The sequence below is a fragment of the Oreochromis niloticus genome, linkage group LG23 (genome assembly GCF_001858045.2).
Source record: "Oreochromis niloticus isolate F11D_XX linkage group LG23, O_niloticus_UMD_NMBU, whole genome shotgun sequence".
In the NCBI taxonomy this organism is placed as follows: domain Eukaryota; kingdom Metazoa; phylum Chordata; class Actinopteri; order Cichliformes; family Cichlidae; genus Oreochromis; species Oreochromis niloticus.
Window position 1 is genome coordinate 45,232,394 of NC_031986.2, and position 25,494 is coordinate 45,257,887.

At 43.4% G+C, this 25,494-nt stretch overlaps 1 protein-coding gene and 1 long non-coding RNA gene across 4 annotated transcripts; one reads left to right on the forward strand and one right to left on the reverse strand.

Moving 5' to 3' along the window:
* Positions 1-4,896: 4,896 nt before the first annotated feature.
* On the reverse strand, positions 4,897-24,316 carry ccdc50a (coiled-coil domain containing 50a). Of its 3 annotated transcripts, none has more exons than XM_005479201.4 (12): positions 23,972-24,316; positions 21,143-21,205; positions 18,538-18,667; positions 16,614-16,704; positions 16,026-16,128; positions 11,976-12,902; positions 11,108-11,259; positions 10,626-10,670; positions 10,214-10,357; positions 9,983-10,062; positions 9,792-9,901; positions 4,897-5,261 (listed from the first exon to the last, which is right to left on the reverse strand). In XM_005479201.4, the coding sequence occupies exons 1-12, from the start codon at positions 24,024-24,026 to the stop codon at positions 5,119-5,121; spliced, it is 2,043 nt and encodes a 680-aa protein (XP_005479258.1). In that variant the 5' UTR covers positions 24,027-24,316; the 3' UTR covers positions 4,897-5,118. The 3 variants fall into 3 exon arrangements, with proteins under 3 accessions (XP_005479258.1, XP_013122293.1, XP_003440012.1); XM_003439964.5 differs by lacking the exon at positions 4,897-5,261 and adding an exon at positions 6,497-9,128 and having other exon boundaries at positions 23,972-24,315; XM_013266839.3 differs by lacking the exon at positions 11,976-12,902 and having other exon boundaries at positions 5,104-5,261; positions 23,972-24,310.
* Positions 5,268-7,490, forward strand: LOC102078075 (uncharacterized). Its single transcript, XR_003216374.1, has 3 exons — positions 5,268-5,373; positions 5,496-6,259; positions 6,632-7,490. It is a non-coding gene; the product is annotated as an uncharacterized LOC102078075 (long non-coding RNA).
* Positions 24,317-25,494: the final 1,178 nt, after the last annotated feature.

Sequence of the window (25,494 nt, forward strand, 5' to 3'; positions counted from 1 at the left end):
GGTAAGTAGCACTAAAAACGGACAACTACGGGAACATTTGAATCCCAATGAGCTTTGGGCTTTTGTAATGTTGCTTGGACCCTTCCTGAGAAGTGTTTGTGCTGGGATGTGACTCACTGTCCTCCTGAGGCCCCTGACTGTTACCATGGGAGCAGTGGTCTGTGACTTTGTTTGGGTATCATGACCGTTTTCCACGTGACTGTCAGTAACTAATGTTTCTCTGCAGAACGCTGCACATCATCATTTATTTTTGTGTTTGCTTGTTTTTTCTGCCCACCAGATCCAGCGCTGGATTCAAATATCTCGACCCTGCAATCGCTCATCTTTACTCCACTCAGTTTTCCCAGTTTCCCACCATTAAAGACTTTCAACACCAACATGCTGCCTTCAGCCTCTGTTGGTTGTGTAAATGTCTGCGACAGCCACACAGGTGGGGCCGCAACTATTTGGAGAATTACATTTTTTAGTGACTGCTGCATCAAACTGTGGTTAACAAGCCTGGTTTATCGGATTCAAAACGAGCTCTGTGAGGACAGTACGGGTTTGTAGAAAGCAGGAAAACACGACTATCAAAACTACAAAAAAAACAAATTCAAAAATTAACCTCTTCAGTCTCAGCTGACTGCAGCTTTCCCAACCCTTTAAGCAGTACATTTGCATAATGACTAAAATGACTGACTGCTTATTAATGATCACGAAACTGACCTCAGGAAACGATGAGTGGGACGCTAATAACTGAGAGGCGGCCACGTGGAGAAATGTTTTATGCTCAGATGAGACAAAGATTGAGTTATTTGGCTCCAGGCTTAAAAAATATGTTTGGAGGAGTAAAAGTGAGGCTTTCAAAACTAAGAACACTGTACAAACCGTGGAGCACGCAGCATCGCACTGGTACGTTGCGCAAAGTGGATGATGGAGGAGGAGGACCAGCTCCAAATTCAACTTCACCTCTAATCAACAGCTAGACGGCAGAAACTTGGGGACAACTGGGTGTTCCAATAGCACAACGGTCCCAAACACACATCGAAACCATTCTTGGTCTAGGAGTGAATTGAACACAACAAGAAAAGTGACCTCCCACTCACACACACCACCCAAGAGCAAAAACAGAGTACCTTTCATTCAAAGTGCTATGCAGCCATTTATTTATGTTGGCAGTGAGCAATGCCAGAATAACAAACAGAAGATCCCTGAAGGGCCCGAAGCTTCCTTATGAAAAAAAAACAACCAAAAGACAATTTTACCCAAACTTCTAAGTGAAAAACAGGAGAAAACTGACCCGTACCAGGCTGCTGAACAATATATGCACAGTGACAGAGGTACACAAATGCTACTTTACAAATCTATTTACAACAGCAAAGCCCTAACCCAGACACACACATCACCTTATACTTACTGATACCAAGTTTTTAGGCAAAGACAATCTAAGTAACAACATTCAGACACACAAGCTGTTTACTGGGTGGTGGAGGCTGGGAGAGGGGCTGCCATCTGGTGGTTATATACTGGGTGATCGACCAATTATCCAATCCCAGAGCAGGAATGAATTCCACCCAACGACTCAGCAGGCACTGGACTCCAGTAAGACACACCCAGGTGTCCACGCCTGAGATAGAGAAGAGAAAAAACCCACAGCCATCCTCTGGTGGGAGGAGTCACACATAAACACACACACACACACACACACACACACACACACACACACACACACACACATATGACCTACATGATCATAACACTAGTTTTTGGATAAAGCTTCTGGAATGAAATAGTATTTAAACATTGTCTTTTCTCACTCTTACAGACGAGCTTTCCAACTTGAACAGAGGGTAAACAGTAACCTTTGCAAAAGCTCGAGCTTACATAAAAGGCAAATAAAAAATTCACTGTCACTGAGGGAAAATAGCTAAATTTTATCACACGGCGACATTCCCTGGAATGACTTCCCAAACAAAGAAAGCAGGACTTATTTTGATTGCTATCGAATTTCAGCAGGCCGTGATTATTTCCTCTAACAAGTAAAAGTGTTTGTTTGGATGGGAAAGGTCTCAGAAGCAAAAATGCTGTTTAATTGACACACTTTAGGCTGTTTTTCTTGGGATAACCAAAATCCTCTGAGATCAGTAAATAGTTTTCTGTTAATGACCTTATTTCCAGCACCTTGTTGTTGAGCAGTGTTGGGTCATTAGTGCTCTGTGTAACATGATAGTAAGGTTTTAAAGCTGCTATATCTTTTAAAATACATATATATATATATATATGTATTTATACTTTTTTTAAACCACCATTGTGTCTTTAATGCGATTCTTTATAATCTGATTTGCTGTTTGTGCCCGAGCTGGCCAAACCAGTTTTCACTCTTGAGTTTTCTATTCTGTACCAAGCACACGGTGAGATGTGTGAGCCCTCACACACACACACACACGCACACACACACACACACACGCACGCACGCACAAATTCATGTAAAAAGCTCTCTGATGACATCGCATAAGTTTAAAACGCTTACAGGTGCATGCTTTAAGTAAACTGGTGCAGTGAACAGAAGATTCAAAGGAACCCTGAACCCTGAGTGGACAGACTAAACTGCCAGATTAAAGAGTTCAGTCGGTAATTAGCAGAGCTGATCAGAAATACTGCAGGCTTCGCTTCTCGTGAAAATGCAAAGCACCTGCCAAATATCAGTAAACATGGGTTTTAACTTTTGATTCACTGGAAAGATTCAAGGATTTCCTTGCAAATACGACCTAAAGCTAGCCTTTATCACACAAAGGGAGGAAGCAGGCATCTGGGAGGAGCTACGCTGTAAACTCATTTCTGAGAAAAGCAGCGAGCCACCAACAACACGACAGCCAAATGTTTTAAAGTGAGCTGCTGGGAGAGTGGAGCAGAAACTGCGGGAGAGAGGTGAACTCGGTCCCTGATTCATTAAGAATGTGATGTTGTAGAGCACTACAGGGGAATTCTTAAAGAAGCCAACACCTGTTCCAAGAAGCTTGATGACTAAGCAAAACCTGCCTTTTTTCCACAGCCACAGTCAGGCACATGAAGATCAGTCCCACGCTCAAACTCAGGCCACAGTATGTGAGGGAGACGCCATCTAGTGGCATCACTGAGCAAGACAAGGTGCGGGAGGCACCGAGAACACAGTGCGACTTTGAGGTTTACCGGTTTGCAGGGTGAGCAGGCAAAATCCCCGGACATGCCCGTATATATGTATTGATATATATTTATTATCCCCACACACCGGAGCTAATCACGTTAATTATGCGCACATTCCATTTTCTGATTCAGCGCTAAAAGTTTGGTGTGGCACATGCTGGCTCCAGTCCATCAATCACCAAGTTTTTCTCTGTTCAGTCAAAAGAATATTTACGCAATAAAGCGAAACGACAGAAATTAATTTCTCCTTTCTTTCTCAAAACTTTATTTAGCCCACAAATAATTCATTGCTCATAACTTGTCTCTGGCTTGAGACATTACCGTTATATGCGTACATGCTCTATTTGCTTATTGATGAATTTAGGAAGCTGGGCTTCATAAAACAGTTCAACAAACGAATGGCGACAGCACAAGTGAATCTTCTTATGTCCACCAGCTGGGAAGCACTGACGTAATTCAGAGGGAGACATGTTTTCCCTTAAAGATGTTCCAGCTTCCCCCCTTATAAATGTGCCTTCATTTCCATTGTTAGTTTAACTCCTCGGGGTCCTCTCATAACATGCAGACAATACCTTTTATTTGAACAGAGCAGATCGCCCAGCTAGTAGGAAATGTTTAGAAACGAAGAGAAGGCCTGTTTTACGCAGTGGCTCTTTCACACACGGACAACGTGGAACAACCTGCCAAAAATTCACCACACACACACACACACACACACACACACACACACACACACACACACACACACACACACACACACACACACACACACACACACAACATGTTGCTGTGCCGATATCCGCTCAGGCTGCAGATTCTTAGGTGATTTCTTGTGCAGTTGCTATATTGGTTCACTGGGTTTTTAGCTTGACTTTCATAAATATGACACACTTTTGTTTGTTATTCTGTGCATATCCAATTATTCAGCGTCCTGTAACTGCAGCTGCATTAGCTGGTCAGTATGGGAAAACAAATTCAGTACGTTTCTGTCCTTTAGTGCATGCTTAAACAACACTTAAACACCTTGGCATGGATTCAGCAGAGACTCCCTCCGTAGGTGGGCCTAGCTGCTGCTTCAAACCAGTCGGATGTCATTCCTGCATCAGGCACAGCACAGAGCGCCTCGGGCCAAACGGCCTGCTAATTTTTTTTTTTTAAGTTTTTTTAGATGAGATGAGAAGGTTTACTTTTGTCAGCATTTAGGCGCTGAGCACTTTCTACAGCTCCATTTCAAGCACTGACACAACCTCCTGTGGGACTGTGACAATCCTGAGTCAGGGTTGTTTGAAAAAGATAAACTTCATCCATATGAGTCCAAATCTAAACATGTCGCTCCCATTACAGATTAAGAATTGCGTTTCTGGGAAAAGTAGTGATAGATGATGAGCTTTGTTCTTTAAGTGTCAGATTTGATGATCCTGACTGTAAATAGTTAATGATTTTGGAAAAATGCCGTTTCTAGCTCAGGGTGGGGCACTCGAAGCAACTCAGCTGATGCAATGCTGCCATAGTAGGAGTGATTGTTGGCATAAAAAGAGATTATTAGTGTATAAAGTGCTCACATTAAATGTAGCCCTTATTCAGCCGGCCTACAATCTCCAACATGCTTACATACACCAAGACAAAGGGCGTAATAATAGCGATGATAATAATCCTTTCTTTCTTTTTTCCCTCCACATTTTGTAACTTCTGGCCGCCTGAACTCTCATTAAAAACAGAGCTGGGATTTTCTTTGTCTCTCTGAGGGTTGGCTCGGAAAGGTTTAACAGAATAGTTCTCTGACAACCTCTACCGGTTTTTCCTGAAGATGCGCCCCAGGCTTCACGAGGAGAAGCACACAAACTAAAACATGCAGTGAATTAGATTAAAGATGACGGACACTTTTTTTTCTTTTACAGACTCACATCAACGAGTCATGAGAGGAAACAATGTTTATTCTCTCTCTGCCGAGATGATCTAGTCTTTAATAACGTCTCTAATCTGGATTGACAGAAATGTAAGAAGGCGGTGACTCTCTCTCTCGCTCTCATGAGTGGGTGTGTCTTCGTGTCTGAACACGGCGTGCTCCAGTAGATAGACAGCTGCATTCACCTTTCTACCTGCCAGGTGAGACACGGAAAAGACAGTCAAGTCCTCGCAGTTAACCAGCTTCTTCATCATTCTGAGAGGAGCTGAACGTCTGAGTGATCCGCTGACCTGCACGCCGGACAGGTGAGCTCATTTACCCGTAAATACACACTGTGTTGCTGTTTTGTTTGCACAGTTATGCAACCCATTAAACCAACTGCCTTGATGATCAGGATGTATGTCATCGTGTTTTTTCCCCTCCCCAGTTTCCAGGTAAAAAAAAAGAAAAGAAAAAAAGACCCAATCAAAAACACCTGTTGCGTCCGGCTGACCTGTGATTATCAGCGCAACCCGCAGTGCTCAGTATCATTAACCAGGTACCAACAGCTCGGTACCCGCACACAGACCTGCTTGCACTTGTGAGCTCCGCGTTATTTGTGTTTGTGAGCCAGCAGGTACAGGAAGAGCACGCGCGCTTCCCCCTGGACACCAAACGCCCGCCTCTGACCGCAGAGAGATTCCCGCCTGCAGAACTTGTGTTATCCGCACAGCTGGAAACTTTGCCTGGGAATTTCTGTGCTCAAAAATTTCAGTCATTGTTTCTGGTCGTGTGTGTAACTTCCCATCCCGGCCTTTAGCGCAGGGCTGCCTGCCACATGGTTTGGAGGGATTTCTTTAAATCATCTGTTTTAAATCTGGGCTGCATAATTGAACTATTTTACACAGCAGAGTCAACATCAGTGTGACCATTGTATAATTTGATTTGTATTAAAGCAGGACTACAACCTAACAGCCGCATGCTGGTGGGCCTGACCTCTTCATGCATCTGCTGTCCGAGCAGGGTCTGATCTCCAGAGGATTTCAGCGGTTCCTTTAAGAACATTGCCCAAACTGAAGCCGATCACCTGTCCACAGAAGCAGCCACTTTTCTGGCTATTCAGGTGTAGCTTCCAGTAGTTCAGTTGTGACATATCCCATGGAGGGCATGGCAGTGGTGTTACCACTTGCAGACAAACCTTCAGTATTTCAGGTATGTTGGTGAACCAGCTCTGCTCTACTCTCAGAGGAAGGGTGTGACTGTACTTTTCTTGAGAGTGGCACAATTTAATTAAATCTCTGACGATAAAAAGCTACCTGCTGCTGGCACCAACCACTTCACACAAGGAAGTTATCGCACACTGAGCACATGACTTACTTTAACACAATGAAAGGAAAAATGATTGCTTGTTTTCCTATGCAGCAATAAAAATGAAACAGCACTTTCTGCTGTATTGGTGTTGCTTTTATTTAGCATGGCTGAAATCACCTAAATGACACTTAAAACATGAAGCAGAAGAGTGATATTAAACAAACCTGGACGTCAATCACAGTTCAAACTGATTTTTTTAAATTGTCTTTCTAGGTGTAGTTTCTTGAAGTCGAAGGTTTTCAAGATGACTCATAAAAATCCAGAGGTTTTGAGCAGTTTCTGCCTTTGGAAACTCAAAACCTGTACTACAGGTAAATCTGTGGTTACATGTGCGAAGGTCAGAGGTCACTTGAGGTTTCAAACATTCTGCATTACGGGATCTGCCACTTCAGGCGGGCCCCAGAGGGGGCTACTGCGGGAGGTGCTGTCAGAGTGAAACTAAGTTGATTGAATATCATGACCAATAAACTGTGACCTTTAACACTAAAATCCCCCCTGTATTCTTATTAATGACTGAAGCTGTGGGATGTAGTGGGCATGGCAGGTGAGATCTGACTGGCCTACAGCTTCACAAATTCATGGTGTAAATGCTGATGCAATTTATTACATTTTGAGATGCTACAAGTAAAAGCAACTTATTAAATTCATTTTACTTAAAAAAAAAAAGTCCAACATGTTGATTCATGATTGGTAGATTGCATAAAGCCCTCGATCAAAGAAAACAGACAACACATGAAACCAAAGTCACATCTGAAGCACAACATACACAAATACACGTCACTGTGATCTGTACCCTCGCCAACTGGAAGCATGTCCACTAGGTGGTGCTCTCATCAAAGAATAAATTAGACCCACCTCAGTGGGTGCGCCAGCTCTGCTACAACCACAACTTTAACCGCCCCCCCCCCAATTTGTAAAGTCCCTGAAAAACAACACGTATATGGCACAGATCCCATTCAGCAAGTCGCACGTACTATAATTCAATGATGGTTGCACGTTTGTTCAACGCACTGCAGACGAGAGAAAATGGTTTCTGCTAACAGCACGGGGGCTTGTTCTCCACGCAGATTTATAATTTCAGCAACATTTATTACAAAGCAAAAGCTCTAAGCAGCACCAGATGCTCAATGAGTGAATCATTTTGAGGCAATCAAACATTTCAGCAATGTGCTCTTCATTATCCGTTTTTTTTTTTTTTTTTTTTTTTTTTTTTCATATAACCAAAAATATCAGGCCCTGAAGAAGTAGAAAACAAAACACTAGAATATGTCAATACGAGCCGTCTCCTGTCTGCAAGTAGGAAGTATAAGACAGGGAAGTCCTGGAAGTGACAGCGGGGAAGCTTGGTCAATGAAAACTGAGGAAACCATGTGAAGAAAAAAGAAATGTACAAAAATATAAAGCTCCCTTTCTCAATAAAGACAGTGAGTAGGATACAAGGTTTCATGGTGGGAGAACCCAACAGTTTCCACATGATTTGGTCTGACAAATGTAAAACACATGAACGCAGATTTAAACACAGCATCTGAGCTTGAACTCAGGTTTGACACACAGGCAACATACATGCATTTCATTTGGTACTGGTTCTTTTATGTGCCAGCTGGAAACGACAAGCTCATATGAAATACTGGCAGAAGAATGAAATACTGTACAGCAGGATGAGCGAGCAGATATTTAGTTTCTACAGAGAGCGATTATTATTGGCTGTTTGCAGCTTTAGCCCTTTCTGATAATAAAGAGGGAGCCAGTTAATATTGATACAGAGCTGAAATGCATGTACACATCTGTACACTCAGTAAGCATGCACATAGAAACAGTGAGTCATATACAGTCATACCACTACAGTTTAAGAGTGACGGGGTTTAAAAAAAAAAAAAAAAAAAAAGCGCCCCTCACAAGCAAAAAGACGAAAACACGTCGAGCTGATCGATGTCCACGGATCGCCGCAAAGCTCCACCTCTTCTGCGCTGGAACAAGGTGGTAAACGTATGAAAGCCAGAGCTACCAGCACCGAAATCAAGGCTTATTTCTTTGTTTCATAATTACAGCAAAAAACAAAATACAATGCGTCCCTTCAGAGTCAAAGGCTGTGTGGCACATGGGCAGGCCTCACAGGGCCTCGCTGCACAGCACGGCGAGACAGCAGAGGTGCAGCACGCTGTAACAAAGAAGCTGCCACGTTGGTATCTAAGACACTGTAGTAGCCACGGTGGACCAGACGAGCATGTCCCATGAAGAGTCTCGAGGAACTGTGACGGTTACATCCAGCAGAGGCTTTCAGCCCTTTGATGGCACACGATGACCACAGCAGGGGGGGCAGTTCCTTCATTTACACAGCAAAGAATCGTGGGAGATTTCTTTTGGCCCGGCTTAATGTCACGCCAGTTCAAAGAAATATGCAATCACATTTTACAAATAATTTAAAAAAAAAAAAAAAAAAAAAAAAAAAAAAAAAAAAGGGGGGGGGGGGGGGGGGGGAGATGAGTGTAATTCCAGCACTCACATATCCACTTCCTCAACTTTGGGCCAACTTAGGAATATATTTAAAAAAAATAAAAAAAATCCCACTGCCAACTCATGAGATTGTCCACAGGACTCAGACCAACAGTGTGGATGGGTGAAAATAAAAGATAAATACAGACACAAACAGGAGGACCGACAGCATGTGTGGACACGGTGGAGAGCCTGAGTCACCGCTTGTGATAGGCACCTGGAAAACATGGAAGAGACAGAAAATGAGCTCCATATACTGCAGTGCCACTTATGCTGCAGTGTTTATGGACTCAAGTTTTCCAAGGTAGAGTTCAGGAGTTTATTAATATGAGTGATTCATCTCGTCACGAGAAACCAGCTTTGGTAGAACTAAACACCTTCTGTGTGTCTGCACTCTCACCTGTTCAGGTAGGCAGTGCTAAGGAAAGTAAAGGTAGATGTTCCTATTTAGACATTTTTCATTTGAAAGAAATGAAGCTTTTCATGTTAACATTGATGATGTCAAAGATAAGGCCCGGGGACCAGAATTGGCCCAGAAAAGACTGAACGAGCCAACTGGACAGTGAGGAAAAATGTAAACTTTAGACTTGTAACTTTTTTCCTACCGATTTACACGACACCAAAGAAATCAAGTAAACTTCTTAGTTAAATACTGTAGTATTACTAGTATATTTAGTTAATTAAACTCCTGGAGTCCGAGCCAGTGTTGAGTTTGACAGCCCTGATCTAGACCGATGCATTTCTATCTGCAGGTTCAAAGTTAACCCTTCCTTCCCAGAATATACGCAGCCAGGACCGCTGGGATTTCTGAAGAGACTAAACTGCAAAAACACCAGTGTTGAAAAGGGACAGCAGCTGCCTTGTTTAGGATTTCAATTACCTCTGTAAGATGGATCAGGTCTGGCCGGAGCACGAGGGGCAGCAGGGTGATCTGGGTAGACGTAGCCAGGGCCCACATTCTCATAGTCATGTGTGCGTGGCTGTGGAGGCCTGAAACACACACAGAAAATATTTATTAACAATTTCTGCTTCTTTACTGAATGGACATTTCTTCTGGTGAGAGCTGTGTACCTCGGAGGCTTGTAGTTCTTTTGCCTTTGGTACTCGTACTCCTCTTGTGTTCTGGGCCGGACAACATCCTCGGAATTTGGCTGGAAACCAACAGAAATTATGGTTCTTGTCCCACAGAGGAAATACAGTTTTATATGGAAAAAAAAAAAAAAAAAAAAAAAAAAAAATCATAGCAGAACTAATTCACCCAAAGCACGCATTTTAAAAATATGCACGGTCATGGAAAATTACCCTGTAGTCTCCCTCTTGCCGCCTCCTCTCCACTGCCATCCTTTCCATAGCCAGCCTCTCCCTCTCCCTCTCCTTCTCTTTCTCCCGTTCGCGATTCTTCCTGTACTCCTTTTTCTCCTGCTCCATCAGCAGTCGGGCGATTTCCTGGCAGAGCGAGGCGACTAGGTCATTTACCCCAGAATATTTCCTCGCCCTACATGTTACATGACATAACTCTACACAAGCGTCCCAAATGTCATCAGAGAACACCTGGTTCACATGAATCAGCCAAAGCGACACCTCCAACGCTGCAGAGCATCTTTACACATAACATCTGCTTAATGGCTTCACAGACTCAGGCTGAATAAAGCCGGCTCTGAACTTGGAAATGAAGGATATATTTATCCTGTGTTAGAGGAGTTTCCACACTCACCTCATCTTGTGCCACTTGGGCTGCACGCACATGCATCTGGCTCGCCTGAAACCAGTGAAAAGGTTACATTCTCACACAGACCGAGGTGTTACGTAACGTTGGAAATACACAAGAAAAACACTTTCAGTTTGGTTTTTGACATCAAGGCTTAAAGTTCTTTACATGACTGACAGAGTAAAATGCTTTACTGTCATTGGCTCCAGAGCAGCCAATCATGTTTCATCATGTCAAATCAAATCATCTACAACAAAAATACATTTATGGGCAAATTTATTATTCAAACCTTTTCATTTCATTACAAACAAAAACTGATTTCTAAACAAAGAAGAAGAAACTCAACCCCACACAGACCAACACGGACCTTTAATTTTGCTCTTTGCTCACACTGTTTACTAACTATAAGCTGATGTGATTGTTCCCTGTACATCACCGCGTGTGCACACATGAACAACATGTACTTCTCTTCTGGTTTCCTTCCTCACCTTAATTTCCTCCTCTTGCAGTTTCCTGGCCACCTCCAGGTCCTTCAGCTCTTGCTCGCGCAGATCGAGCTTGGTCAAACCCTTGGTGGCCTCACTCAGTCCGTACTCAGTCTCTGGCATTACTGACCCACCGCCACGGTGCGCAATACGACCTGCAAAAGGCAAATCATGACTAACAGAGTAGGGCTGCGACGATTATTTATTAGGATTCATTTCCGCAAAAGGTAATATCACCTTAAAGGTGCAATTTACACAATTACAGAAAATGTAAAGTTTTTAATCATTTTTCTTGATAAATTAAATTATTTATGGATTAAAATCATTTTCTGTTGAAGGATCAATAATTTGATGCCACATTCACACGAAAATACATTGAGCAGCAGTTGGAATAAAGCCAATACACCTTTAAAAAACAAACAAAAAAAGGGCTGCAGTGCATCTCCACTGGTGTTGTTCGCTGCGTTTGGGGTTTTTAAAACCTGCAGCAGCTCTCAGATCAGTTAAAACAATGAAAATTGTAAAGTTTAGCTTGTTCAATTGACAAGAACACACAACCAGCTCTGAAGCCCTTTATCAAGGAAACATTTGAGCTTGTCAAAGCTCATCAAGCTATAAGAAAGCACACAGCACGCGCCTCCCTCCAAGCACAGAGAAACGATAAGAAAACTCCACACAAGGCCAAAGAAATCATTGGACTCAAACCTGTTAGAAATCACAAAATCGCTGTCCTCCTCATAGAAACAGTGAAACGAACATGTTTATTAGCGATTGCTGTTAGACTGACCCACCACCTCAGATTGGCACAGAGAAAGGTTTAGCACACCACACAAACACCCCCACAGAGCCCAGAGGGAGTTCGGGGTGATACCTGTCTCTCCACTGGGTTGACTATGACTGCGTTCCCTGCCACGACCCTCCCCCTGTTGGAGGTCCCAGAACTCCCTGCTGTCTCCTCTGCCTTCATCGCCCCTGTGGTCTCCAAACACCTCATTGGGGCTGGACTGGACACGGTGGCGTCCCCTGGTCCTTCTCCCTCTCTCAAAATCCTCCTCTTCCCCCTCCCAGGAAGCCCTCCCTTCCCTCAGCCGGTCCCGGCTGTGTGCTGGCTCCACAAAGTCCTCTTCAAGTCCTCTCTCCCTGCTCCGGGTTCTTGCTCTTTGTCTCTTTTTATCTCGATGTCCGTGTCCCTCTAGCTGTCTGTCCAAACTTCGTCCTCTGTTTCTGGATCTTTCTCCGTCCCTCCCCTCTGCTCTTCCCCACCTGAGGTCCTGGTCTCTGTCCCTCCTCCGGTCTCTGTCCCTCGTCTGGTCTCTTGCAGTATACATCTCGTATTCCAGTTCTCTGCCTCCGTCTCTGTCGTACTGCCTGTTCCGCTCCCTGTCCCACGTTTTGTCCCTCTCTTTAGGAATTTGGACTGGAGGTGGTCTAGCTGGTCTCTCTTTCCTCCTCACCACTCTCTCTGTGTCCTCGTACCCTAAATCCCTGGCTCTGCCAGTCTGTGAGGGCTCGTACTCTGGATACCTGTCCCCATGCTTGCCTCTGTTGGGCATCAGGTGCTCAGGAAAAGGATCTGCGTGCCTGCTACGGCCTCCTTCTCCCGGCAGATAGTGCTCGGGGTCTCTGGAGCGACCACGGGGTGTTGCAGCATCCAGTTTTGGGTGTCTGCTCCTTTTAGGTTCTGTTGAACTATAATCTGGAGAGTAATCTCGACGTGAGCTGACCGGAGCATCGTATCGCCCGGGGGATGTTGGTGTGTGATGACTGGGTTTGTCCAAGTCTAGAGGTCTTCTTGCAGCTGAGCAGAGTGAGAAGGCATGATGACGATGATGATGATGGGTGATGAAAACAGGGAAAGTTAACAACAACAGACAGGTGTAATATAAGCCAAGACAGTTAGTGAGCACCGGGTTAGACAGCACCTGTGAGGAGAGCGGTGGTTAAAAGAAGCATGAAATGCAGAAGATGATATTAAATGAACCAAAACGTCCCAGCAGTGGTTACTGTTGCTAAGACAGCAACAGCGAGTGTTAGCAGCTATCAGACAGGCTGACTGGATATAAAGGCACTCAGGACTCATGATGGGACATCAACCAGTATATGGTGTTTTTAAATGGTAACAAATGAAAACCAGTGTGTCCCCACACACAGTCTACTTCTCTATTGCACTCCACATACCGCTGCCTTTGTAAATACAGATGCTGCTCGATGGACAATCCTACTCTCAAGAATCCTGCTCATGTTGGTCACTTTATGTCACTCATACTGTAAACTGTAAAGCTGTCATCTTAAACCACTTCAAGGTCACTTTAAATCTGTAAATTTAGACTGTTATTGATCCTTTTTACCTTAAAGTGTATATTTATTCCTTTTACCTTTACCTTAGTCATAAGTGTATATTTATTTCTTACTCTTCTTACATTTATTGTTGTTTTTGCACTGAATGGAACTGGAGCGTCTCGTCTCTCTGTATACTGTACTGTATAAAGCAGAGATGACAATAAAGTTTACTTTGACTTTACTTGAGCTACCCTAGTATATTTGGCACTTTTATTACTGATGGACAATCTTCTTTCTCTTATTCTCAGAGTCCAGCTGCTGCCGACTACACAAAGCAGCAGTGCTCTCCATCATCCACCTGCTTCACTGGTGCTGTGATTGGACCGACTTTATCTCTGGTGTCTGAATGGAGGTTAAATAGTTTTGTTCTGCTCCAGAGATCGGCTACAAGCTGACGGGTCGATGCATGCAGGTGGAGAACTGTTGAACGCATTACTGTGTTGATCGTTTCAAGGCGACAGGACAGAACGAGTAGTTAGAGTCCATCTGCAGGACGAGAGGCTTACAGCAGACAAAAACCTGACTAGTAATAAACTGCTTGGTCATTAGAGTACATGTTATATACTGATTATTACTAACAGTATATTGACTTAAGAAAGTGTCCCTGTGTGTGAATACAAACACCCGCCCCCCACCACCATGAGAACAACCAACATGTGCATGAAAACCAAACTGCAGACACACCAACAAAGCAAACTGATGATCTGAGCACGTTCACCTTTAAGAAAACCAGTTTGTTGGGAGTCGACATGTGGCTGAGAAATGTTTCAATGAAAACAAATGAGTGGAAACGCACAGAGAGAAACACAAAGCTCAGGCCAGTCCTCGCTGCACTACCAGTCAGTGCAATGGCATTCCAGTTATTCAACCAGCAGCAGGGAGGTACGAGCAGAGCCTGATACCTGCTCAGACTCCCACGGACATTCGCCGTTTGCTCACCTCGTCTCATTTTAAAAAATAAAATATTCTCCTATTTTTTAACCTTTGATTCTACACTGCAGGGACAGCTGTTCTGTGCTGGTTTGTGATGAGAAGCAAAATGTTTTTACATGTCAGAGAGAGAATCTTTGTTCTGACATCATCACAGTCACAGGTACAAACACCCAGTGGTGACGTTACAGGTGAGCAGTTACATAACTTATCACAGTCTGCGGTCGATACAGAGAACAAGCAGGTGGACTGACAGCGAGAGAGGCTCGCCCGTCCCTGTCTGTGCTAACAAAGGGCCGCTGTTGGAATAAACACCAACACTGAAACTATTCAAATCAGCTTCTGTGACAGTTTAAATGAACAAACGAGCACAAGATAAAAATCACTCACGAGCACTTTAAGTAGAAACTGTGATGTGTGTGTTGAATTTTTGCAGAGCACCAAATTGTTAGAAACGCAGACGACACACTGATGTTTTTGTCTGTTGACTAAAAGGAAAAAAAAGATTTTCTTTTCTGCTTCCTATGTAGGAGTGACACCACTGTAGTGGTTTAGTGTTATGAGTCAATCTCAGAAGAAAAAAAATCCAAAGGGTAGAAACAGGAAAGCTGGTCGTCAGCGTGTCAGATTAGATTTAGCAGCTGCAGAGAGAAAAGCTGAGCTTTTATTAGCCAGGAGGGAACAGGAAATGTACTTCCTCCTACACTCAGAGTCACAACTGTGGTTCAAGACCTGCGACCGCACTAATGCCTCAACAAGACGCAATAAGAACGGCCGCAGCGCTTCAGGCACAGAAGCAATCGTGATGGCAATCTGACAGGCCCGACATTTTGCATTAGGACTTGCAGCAAAGCCTCAATTTTTCAACGTGAAACATAAAAATGTGACACTGAGGTGCTAACACAATGTTTTAGAAGCCCAAAAAATGTTTTTAAATACATCATCAGGAGTTAATCTAAAACTGCTCTCTTAATTCATTAAATGCCAACTCTGGTACCAAAGCACAGCATCTTCAGACTGAAGCAGCGCTCCTCACTGGGAGTAAAAGGACGAGTTATTTCCCTGCAGGAACATGTAAGCCTTCCTTCAGGGTTAATTATGTGCTTATAAATGCATTCCAAAATCTTCAAGTCAGCAACAACCTCCAGCCCCATGAGCGTTAGAGACACGCCCACCGCACTCAAAGCTGGAGACAACCAAACCCAGCACAGAAACAGAGACCGATCATCTCCCGTGACCTTACTCACCAGTTTATATTCTTCTGTGAAAAGCTGTGACAATTACTGTCTTTAATTAAACATCATTAGAACTACAGTAATACAAGTTTGCCTATAAAAACATATGATTATTGATTTTTGGAACACCCACACACACCCGCGCGCACGCACACACAATCTGAACAAACACGGACTTAGAAGTGACCTTGAAGCAAACTGAAGCAGGACTAGTGTGTGTTATACCTGAGATCTCTTTCTTATCGTTATGTCCGTCTTACTCTATTGTGCTTTTCTTTAACTCTAACTGTTAAATGCTCCTGCAGGACGCTCATACAGCAGTCAGCTGTTTTACAGATAGAGGAGTAGCTTTGCTCCGACAGCCATCAGTCAACAACAAATGAGGCATTTACATAAGTCAGCGCTGCTCTCCTCACCTCCATGTTCATCAAAATAATCTTCATCAAAGCGCGTTTCCAGCTGCTTATGTCTCCTCCTCTCCTCTTTCATCTCCTTCTCCTGCAGCTTACGAGCGATGGCCTACAAACAAACAACGCAACAGTAAACATGTCGTCCCGCACCAATGTAGAAATGTCCCACTTGGACAAAGGTCATATTTCTTTGGGTGCACGTACAGTAGCTCCCTCCTCAGGCCAATTAGCACATGCTTTGTACACCTTCTGGAGCACGTAGGAGGCGATCTGATCCGAGTTAGCTCACTCTGACTAATCTAAAACAGTGTTGCTGAAAGCAGCTCTGTGTCCCCTCTGATTGGGAAACAGAATCTAGGATTTCTCAGCTTTCCCCTTTATCAACAATATCATCGTCATGTAAAAAAAAAAAAAAAAAAAAAAGGTCCTAATTACTTTGGCCTTTCCACCTTTTTTATTTTTTAAGGAATAAACACTGGTGGAAACAAAGGCGCAATGATTGGAAAAGAATGACCCACCCTAAACAGGAAGACTAGAAACAACTGAGGGGTAAAAACAAGCAGGACTGGCTTCAAGTCCACGTCTGCTTCTTACCGCATCTTTCTCTTCTTGCTGTCGCTGTCGCTCTGCCTGTCGGACCAGTTCCTCCTGAATCTCCTGGGCGATCTCGTTATCTTGCCGCTCACTGAGGTTCACATGTGTTGTACGCGTGTACGAAGAGAAGAAGCAGGAAAATGTTACAGCATTAGGAAACTATATACATCAGGTAGGGAGGTGAGATCCTTCTGATGTAATGGAAACATTTTTAATTCACAGCTTTGCTTAAAGATACATATTTATACTGACACATTTGTTAAATAAGCATTATTACACTTTTTAACTTTGTCTCAATTATTCTGATGACAAACTCACACACTGGTGCTGAAACTGGCTCTGGGACTACACACGTTAGATTGTTGTGTATATAAAGGTTTAAAAACCTCACTGACTTCAACACTGAAGTCAGTGAGGTTTTTAGTCAAAAACACCATCTGCCTGCAGGGCTGGTGTGTGAAAATCATTACAGTGTGTACAGACGCACCTGAGTGTGAAATCTTAACAGGAGGAGGAGCTTATCCAACCCACGCCGTACCTGGATTTGACCTGGGCGGTTAACGGCTCAGGATGAATTAAAGTGGCACATGTAAACAAACTGCTGCACCTGAGCATCTTTAAACATTATGTGCTGAGAAAGAAGTGATGCTGTTTAGTCCAGCGTCTAAGTGACAAGTGTGGGATGGACGGCGGTGTGAGCTTGGAACAAGACCGGCAGCACCGGCCAGCATGCATCGCTGAGGCGTCTGGCCTCGCACCCAGGGAGTGCAATCCCTCCACTCGAGCCCTCCATGTTTGTGTGTGTTTAAAATAAGTGGGCTCTGTGAGTCAGCGCTTTTATGTTGATTAAAACTGCAGAGCACAGAGAGAAAGACTCCAAGTGCGTTTTTGCACACTTGGGATTAACTCCCGCTTTGGACTGAAACAGAGACAACAGAGCTCTCTGCTATGTTCAGGTCAGCGGAGCCTGATTTATGTTTCTGCATCAGGCCGCTGTGGTTAGTAAGTGTACACGCTGCATTGCTTTGGACATGCAGCTGGAAGCAACCCAAACCCCTCGGGAATATAATTATATATCAGCGGTGACAAAGATACCACATAGACTCCATAACAACTGAAGAAGATCTGTTTACCATTTGTTTCTTCTTCTGCATGTTTATAAAGCAGGATAAAGACTGAAAGCATTTTGTAGGCTAGCATGAGTCTCCTAACACAGATATAACATGCCTTTAGCACAGACCGGTTAAGAAGTCTACTACATCCTACGCCTAACCGACGCATGGCTCAGCAACATCTCCTCTTAAATAATCTGAAAACCAGCTGGTCAGCACAACCAGCTCCAAGCCTCATGACTGCTCTTTGGCAAAAACAAGATTGAAAGCATACTGAATGACAGGATCTTCTCATTTATAACAATAACAGTGTTAAACCTACTGTGAATGATCACTCAGCAGGAGTCACCTATAGCGCTGTGCTGGCTGACCTTGCTGCTGGAGCATAAATCTGTCCGAGGACGGGGTTTGCGAGTAATTACATGAGATTAGACTAATTGGAAACAGATGCTATCAAAGTAACTAATAACGCTCACAGTAAGTACTGCTGAGTAATCTGATGACTTCAAAAACCCTCGAGGTGCATCAAGTGTTTCATTTCAAAAACCAAACACATCCAACCAGCAGATTCTTATTTTCCTACTTGGACAAATGTTGCTCATATATACAACTATAAACAGGCGCGTGCTTTTATGCAACTGCTGACTCTAGCATGACTTTTCATTAGCACAAAGCTCAATGATTAAATGTGCTCAATAGCATTATTGATTTGGACTTTTTCAGCAGCTGATCCATCAGCCACGTCTCCAGTAATTCCTGCTCTTCTTATATCTAACAGGTGTGTATGAGGCTGACGTGTGAGGGACACCTACATGTCCACGTTCTCTTTCTGGGTCTTGATCTTGGCCCTCTCATCCTCCTCCTCTTGCAGCTTCTTGGCCACCTGCAGGTCGTTCTGCACCAGACGGCTCTTATAGACGTTGGAGGCCAAGTGGCTCTCAACTGTTGAGACACACACACCACACACACACACCACACACACACACACACACACACACACACACACACACCACACACACACACACACACACACACACACACACACACACACCACACACACCACACACACCACACACACACACACACACAGAGAGCAGGTCAGGCTTTACTATCAGTGAGATAAATGTTGAACAGCAGAGTTTATTTACACATCTACACTTCAGCGTCTGAGGAGGACTAGTGTTTAGATGATCGGCCGAGCACAAGATAAACGCCGAGGACGCGGCCGTTTCAGCCTCTGCTATTGAACCGAGTGCGCTCTTAGTCACTGAGAAATGAACGCTGGCAGCTGAGGCGTCGTTCCAAGGTTGTGTGACGGCATGTCGTCGACCATAACAGATGAGAAATCCTGTTTGCTGACGCACTTCTAGCACTTTGTAAGCAGAGCATCACTCACTCGCTCAGCTCTGTTTCATTTTGTTATTGATCCGGGACAAAATTACATTTGGCAATTTGTACGCGAGGAGCTCCATGAGGTTTCTGTTTGTGATTGGTGGGATGAAAAGAGGAAACCATGTCACAGCTGTGCCAACGTGATAACAAGTCAAGGGACCGACATCGATTTGTTTTTGGGTTCTCTTGGATGATGCTGTGATTAATTTTTCATGTGCTGACAGCCCATGAAAAAAATAAGTCTGAAGTCACACCGTAAAATGAAGGACATTTATCCACTGCCATGTTTGCCATGTCAACAGCAATCTGGATTCATCTCTCAAGGAAACAAAACAGACGTTGTGAAATTTGTTCACTTCATAAAACACAACCTCGGAAGAAGCCTCGGGTCATTCAGGAAAAGAAACAACGCTGAGCTGTGTGAACATCAGACACACGAGTGGAAATCTGCACAGTGAAAAGAAGCAAACACAGAAACAGAAGATGCCAAGTGCTGACACGGCCTTGAAGACATGTTTCCATGTGACATTTGGACACTTTGCTCTTCTGCATGCTCAACATTTTGAATGGAAATAAAAGCCAGCTGTATCTGCACATCAACTCAAACTCAATGTGCTTAAAATCTCCGTTTGGGACGCCATCTGCTCATGTGATCCAAGACAAAAAAAAAACAAAACGGGGGGGGGCTGCATATTTAGAGGACTACTGAAATATATTAAACGGCATCCTCCCGTTTCACTTCCAGGGTCAAAGGTGAAAGAACATTCTGCCAACACAAACCTGATCAGTTATTGTGGCAACAAAGGAGCAAATGGAAATGAGCCTTGGTTGTAGATCCCTACAGCTTTAAAAGGGTTAACGACACAGGGACAGACCCAAGCACAATCACATTCATTACAGCTAATCTGCACTGAGGGTGTGGCTGGATGACATCTGCCTTTCTCTTATTTAGCAGAGCTCGTGGCACAATTTACCCTTATATAGTTATACAATTGAGGAAACGGAAAGACAAACTAGTGTCCACTACAGCAGCGCCTTCTCTCGGTTCACACTCTAAACTTAGTGCAAAGCAAAGGGTCACCAGACTCAATAATACAGCAGTGGCCCATCTCTGATGCTTCTTGGGTTTTGTTGTTTTTAAACTAAATGCACGGAGGGAATCTGAAAAAGACGTTGATGTGAGATTTCAACAATTTATCTTGATGCAATTACAAAAAAAATATTTATAAAAAAAAAAAAACAGCAGACAAGGGAACGTAGCCCTCAATAATGACTCTAATTACTTGCATATGTGCTCACATTAAAGCACCAGCTAGCGTAAAAGGAGACACAGATGCAATGTGTTCAGCTCTACAATCAGAGCTTTCTGTGCTACAGCTGCTGCACACAAAAAAGCCACATCCCTGCTCTGATACAGAGCTTTGTGGCGTCCCACAACAGGGCTCGATTAATTGTGTACCAGGGTTTATACAGGCTTAATCAGACTGCAGCCACTGACACCATGCTCTGCCCTGCAAAAAAGCAAAGTGGAGCCTTGTGGGCTGCACACATGCTTTTACTGCTACACTCGTAAAAAATACAAACAAAACATAATTCAAAGCTTGATTTTTAGCAAAGGGATACCAAATGATTTAGGAAAGGAACAGAGCTGCATGACAGGAACAATCTGCAGTTACATAACAAGCCCGATGCAGAAAACAGTGCAATAATAAATGACACCAAGTGTTTAAACAGACTCTCCACATACAGACCTCTCTGTGTAAACTTTGATTTCTGTCATGTGAATAAAACAGCCAAGCTTTCTTCTGCCTGAACACAGTCAGGGAAAACAAATGTCTGAAGGAGGGAAGGTGGCACTGTTTGTCAAATGCTTGTTTTACCCGCGACACTCCTCAGGAGTACAAACTCATTTTATCAAGAGTCAAGCTGAATGTGAGAATGAATGAGAACCACCGCCTTAAGGTAAAAATACTGGGACTAGGACGAAGAAAAACCCCCAAACATGACTAATGTGTAGATGCTTACTTTCTTGTTCCTGGAGGTTATAGGCCAGGGAGTGGTCCTCCAGCACGGCAAAGTCTCGGCACACTAAAGAAAGGAAGAAAAAGAGACTTCGTTTAAAAACGAGTGCTGGAAAGTGTAGCAAATGTTACAATCACTCAAACAGCCCCATGTATTCAAACGCAGAGCTATGCTACCAGTTAAACACAAGCTTGAGGAAGAAGAGACGTCGATTTGAATCAGACTTTTCACGGTTTCATGCGTTTAACATCTGGCGCGTCTTCCCACATGTGCTTAAGCAATAAAAATGTATTTAAAGTCTAGACGGAAGGCAACGTTTCAGAATTCCACCAACAGGGAATCAAATGTGTCACGAAACTGAGAAACTACTTTTACTGAGAAACTACTTCTACAACCATTTTTTTAATCCTTTTTTTTGTAAATCTGATAAGCTGAGCAGAGTGAACAGCACAGTGCAGCACATCATTCTTAGGAAGCACATGTTAAGCAAAGTGATTTTAGTCCATGTCTGACCTTCTGGAACTTGTTTTTGGATCTGAGATGAACTGAAAGTGAATGAGGAACCACTCTCTGTACTCAGACTAAAAAAGCACTCAGGGTTTTTTATCTTGACAAGTTATTTTAAGGTGAGAAGAAGTGAGAAAACGTTTTGTTGCTGCACTGAAGTGCCATTCAAAAGGCAACATTTGTAAAGCTCATCTAGTAGAAAACACATCCCGAAGTCAGTTTAATGAAACGTGTTTGTGTATAGCCAAATAAGCTACAGTAAGTAAAGTAAGATTACACTGAATTTTCTATCTAAGCTGAGTTTTTATGACGCAGGACTCTTTCTTTTCCTGTCATTTTCAGGCCTGGCCAAAGACTAAAAGTCCACCAGCCACAACCTCAGCTCTGTAGAAAGAGAATAAGAATGTTTTTCTTAAAGAAAAAAAGATATGAACTGCTCATTTTCCATATCTACACAACAAATCTAGAGCAAACTTTCCAGGCTTGGTTTCGGTATCACTGGTGCTGCCAAAAGATTCATCCTGAAAACAACAGTTTAGGCTGATGGAGTAGGTGGGGATTTTTCCTCAGAAAACACCCCCAGCACCAAACACCATCCCGACACATCCACCTGATCCTTCTCAAAGACGCACACAGCTCGTCTCTCTTCACGTACACTGCTCCAGATCTTCAACAGCAAATGGTTTCCTGTTAAGGGGAGCTAAGGGGGCAGTTTTAGGCCTTTCTCACAACGTCAACTAAACATGAATGTGGACTTAAACGTTCTGTCAGCGTAGCTTAACTACCCTTATTTAGCAACAGTACCGTAGCATCATATAAACAGAATATTCTGTCATGGCTTCATCTAGCAGGAAGCCTTCAGCACTGTGGAGCTGGCACCGGATCGCTTCAACAAAGCAAAAGCAATCTGGCATCATACATATTCACCAGTGTCGATCAGTGGCGTTTGTGGAGCTCTCTTCCTTACCCACACACGGCAACCTCACCCCTGCCAAGCTTTCAGCCCAAAGATTACTTCATCCACATGAAATATTAATAACCAGTAACTGCCTGTGACTGTGTGACTGTAGAGATCGCTGTGAGGGAATCGTTCACTGTTAGGCAAACGCAATTGACAAATCATCCAGACTGCGTTGTTGTGCACGATGGCTAATGACAGATGCTTTGAAGGAGGATGACACCTCCACCTCCGCCAAGCATTTTCTCAACCATATGCTTAATCTTCTTAGCAAAGAGATTGTATCGTGGCTGCTGCAGCTTTATGTGTCAACAGTACTTTAACAGTTGCTTTTAAACACACTTCAGAAGAATTCAGCACTATACCAAGCAACAAGTGAAAGACGGGTTACAGCTGCACTCGCGGTTTAGGTTTTCACACCATCATTCATTTCAGGACCTGAAATAGAAAATAGGTCTAACATGTGTGCACTATGCAAATAGATGGACAGTTCTGCGTTTAATAAACCACAAGAACATCTAAATATAAATAAATATTTCAAGTTCATTTTTGCACCTTGTTGTTTTTACTGTTTTCTAACTTTTCCAGCAGTTTTGTAGAGTCCATCCCTTCCCAACGCAGACTAGACAAGCAGTGCAGGTTTCTTCTCTCTCTGACCAGAATAACAAACATCCTGCCCAGCAGCTGCTTCACACTAACAGGTCCTTCCCACCAGCAAAGCATCCCATCCATAATGCTTTTCCATATAAACACCCCCGTTTCCATTCTGCTTTTCAAACCCACAAACAATAGCAGACCTAGTTCTGGGTGTCTATGTGGCAGAGAGCTGGTGGGATTCATATTCTGAACAGTCATAACAAGCAGGAGGAAATGGCACCAGAGAATATGAGAACGGGGGGGAAACAAACAAAAATCAAACAGAGCTTGTTTTCAAAACTCTGGCTGGACCACATACCTTAAAACAGGAAAACAACTCAGGTGACAAAGTTACAAGTCATGTAAACACAGCAGCTTGCCACACAGCACATTTCACCAGCCCAGCACTGTGTTTAATATGAGGAGGATCTCACTGTGTCAACATGTACACAATACACAAAACGGTGTTTCCCACTGTAAACTTGTCTGGATGACACCTGCACCCAGACTGACCATCTAACTCCAGCCTGAAAAGACTAGTAAGTGTGCTAGCATCCACTAGCAGCGTGAGCTAAAAGCCACATTAGCCGTAGTGCATGAGACAAAAAATAAACACCTGCGTTTACTCGGTTAACATTAGCCTCGCTACAGTTATCCTAACGTAATAGGCTGGCTGTTTAAGAGCTAGCTTGCTTTATATTTTTCCAGGAAACATGTTATGTGGACATTACCCTCTTTCACTCCAGGTAGTTTATTCTGGTCGATGCTAACGTTACATTCAGCCATGTTGTCACGGATAATAAGTAAAAAAAAAGAAAAGAAAAAAAAAGAAAAGAAAAAACCCGTTGACGGTGAATTACACTTCAGCGTTTCTTCCGAAGGTTAACGGCAGCCTGATTGATCGCCTTTACTCATAAACCCGATTGATGGTTCAGGTGCTGGACGACCCTTTGATTAGTTTCGGTAACCACCCTCTCCTGATACGTCGCCGCTGTAATTGCCAGGCTGTTACTCTGCTGTAGCTAGCCTGTCAGATTGCTAGCTTCCCTCCCTCCTTACCCGGCCAACAGAGTAAGAGGATACTTCCTGTCGAGGTTTTTCAGAATAAAGGACCGGCTTTCGCAAGAATTGCGCAGGAAAAATAAATAGATAAATCACACACACACACACACACACACACACACACACACACACACACACACACACACACACACACACACACACGGAAATAAAAGAAAAGAAAATCAAAGTGAAGATTGTTCAAGAGTTCCCTTATTTATTTATTTATAATATATATATATATAAGATAAGATAAGATAAGACTTTATTGATCCCACGACGGGGAAATTTTTGCGTCACCTCAGCTCAGGTACAGATATCAGAAGGAAATACAAAAAAAATACAAATAAGTACAATCAATGAAAAAAGTAAGATAATACACTATATACAATGGTAGCACACACAGTATAAACACTATATACAATGGTAGCACACACAGTATAATACACTATATACAATGGTAGCATACACAGTATGTGATTATGGATATGGTTGGAAATATGGAAGACATAAACTATATCGCTTGATATAGCTATTGTACCACTACTATTCCTATTTATAGACATGTACACACACACATGTAAACACTAAATATACATATGTATACATATACATACATATATACCTGCACATGTCCATACACATGGAAGGTCCATTATGCATGAAGTGGTGACCGTGGATGTTCACAGTGTCCAGTGACTTATGACATTGTGATTGAGGAGTTATAGAGTCTAACTGCTGTTGGGATGAATGATCTGCGAAAGCGCTCCTTCCTGCACCGAAGGTGTTTCAGTCTCTGACTAAAGGAGCTGCTCAGCCCACTCACATACTCATGCAGTGGGTGATGTGGGTTGTTCATGATGGATGTCAGCTTTACTAACATCCTCCTCTCGCCAACCACCCCCACAGACTCCAGGGGACATCCCAGCACGGAGCTAGACCTCCGCACCAGTTTGTCAATCCTGCTCCTGTCCCTGTCCGTGCATCCACTCCCCCAGCAGGCCACTGCACAGAAAAGGGCAGATGCTACCACAGTGTCATAGAATGTCCTTAACAGAGTCCTGCAGACTCCGAAGGACCTCAGTCTCCTCAGCAGGTGGAGTCGACTCTGGCCCTTCTTATACAGGATGTCTATATGTCTATATGTCTATATGTCTCTCTCTCTCTCTACATATATATATATATATATATATAT

Excerpts from the sequence above, each read along its gene's own strand:
- ccdc50a (XM_005479201.4), bottom strand. The coding sequence starts at position 24,026 with ATGGCTGAATGTAACGTTAGCATCGACCAGAATAAACTACCTGGAGTG. Across the intron at positions 21,206-23,971 it reads ACTACCTGGAGTGAAAGAGG|TGTGCCGAGACTTTGCCGTG; the intron begins GTAATGTCCACA and ends TCCTTTCTTTAG. Across the intron at positions 5,262-9,791 it reads ACCTGATCCATCTTACAGAG|GTAGAAAGGTGAATGCAGCT; the intron begins GTAATTGAAATC and ends CTCACCTGGCAG.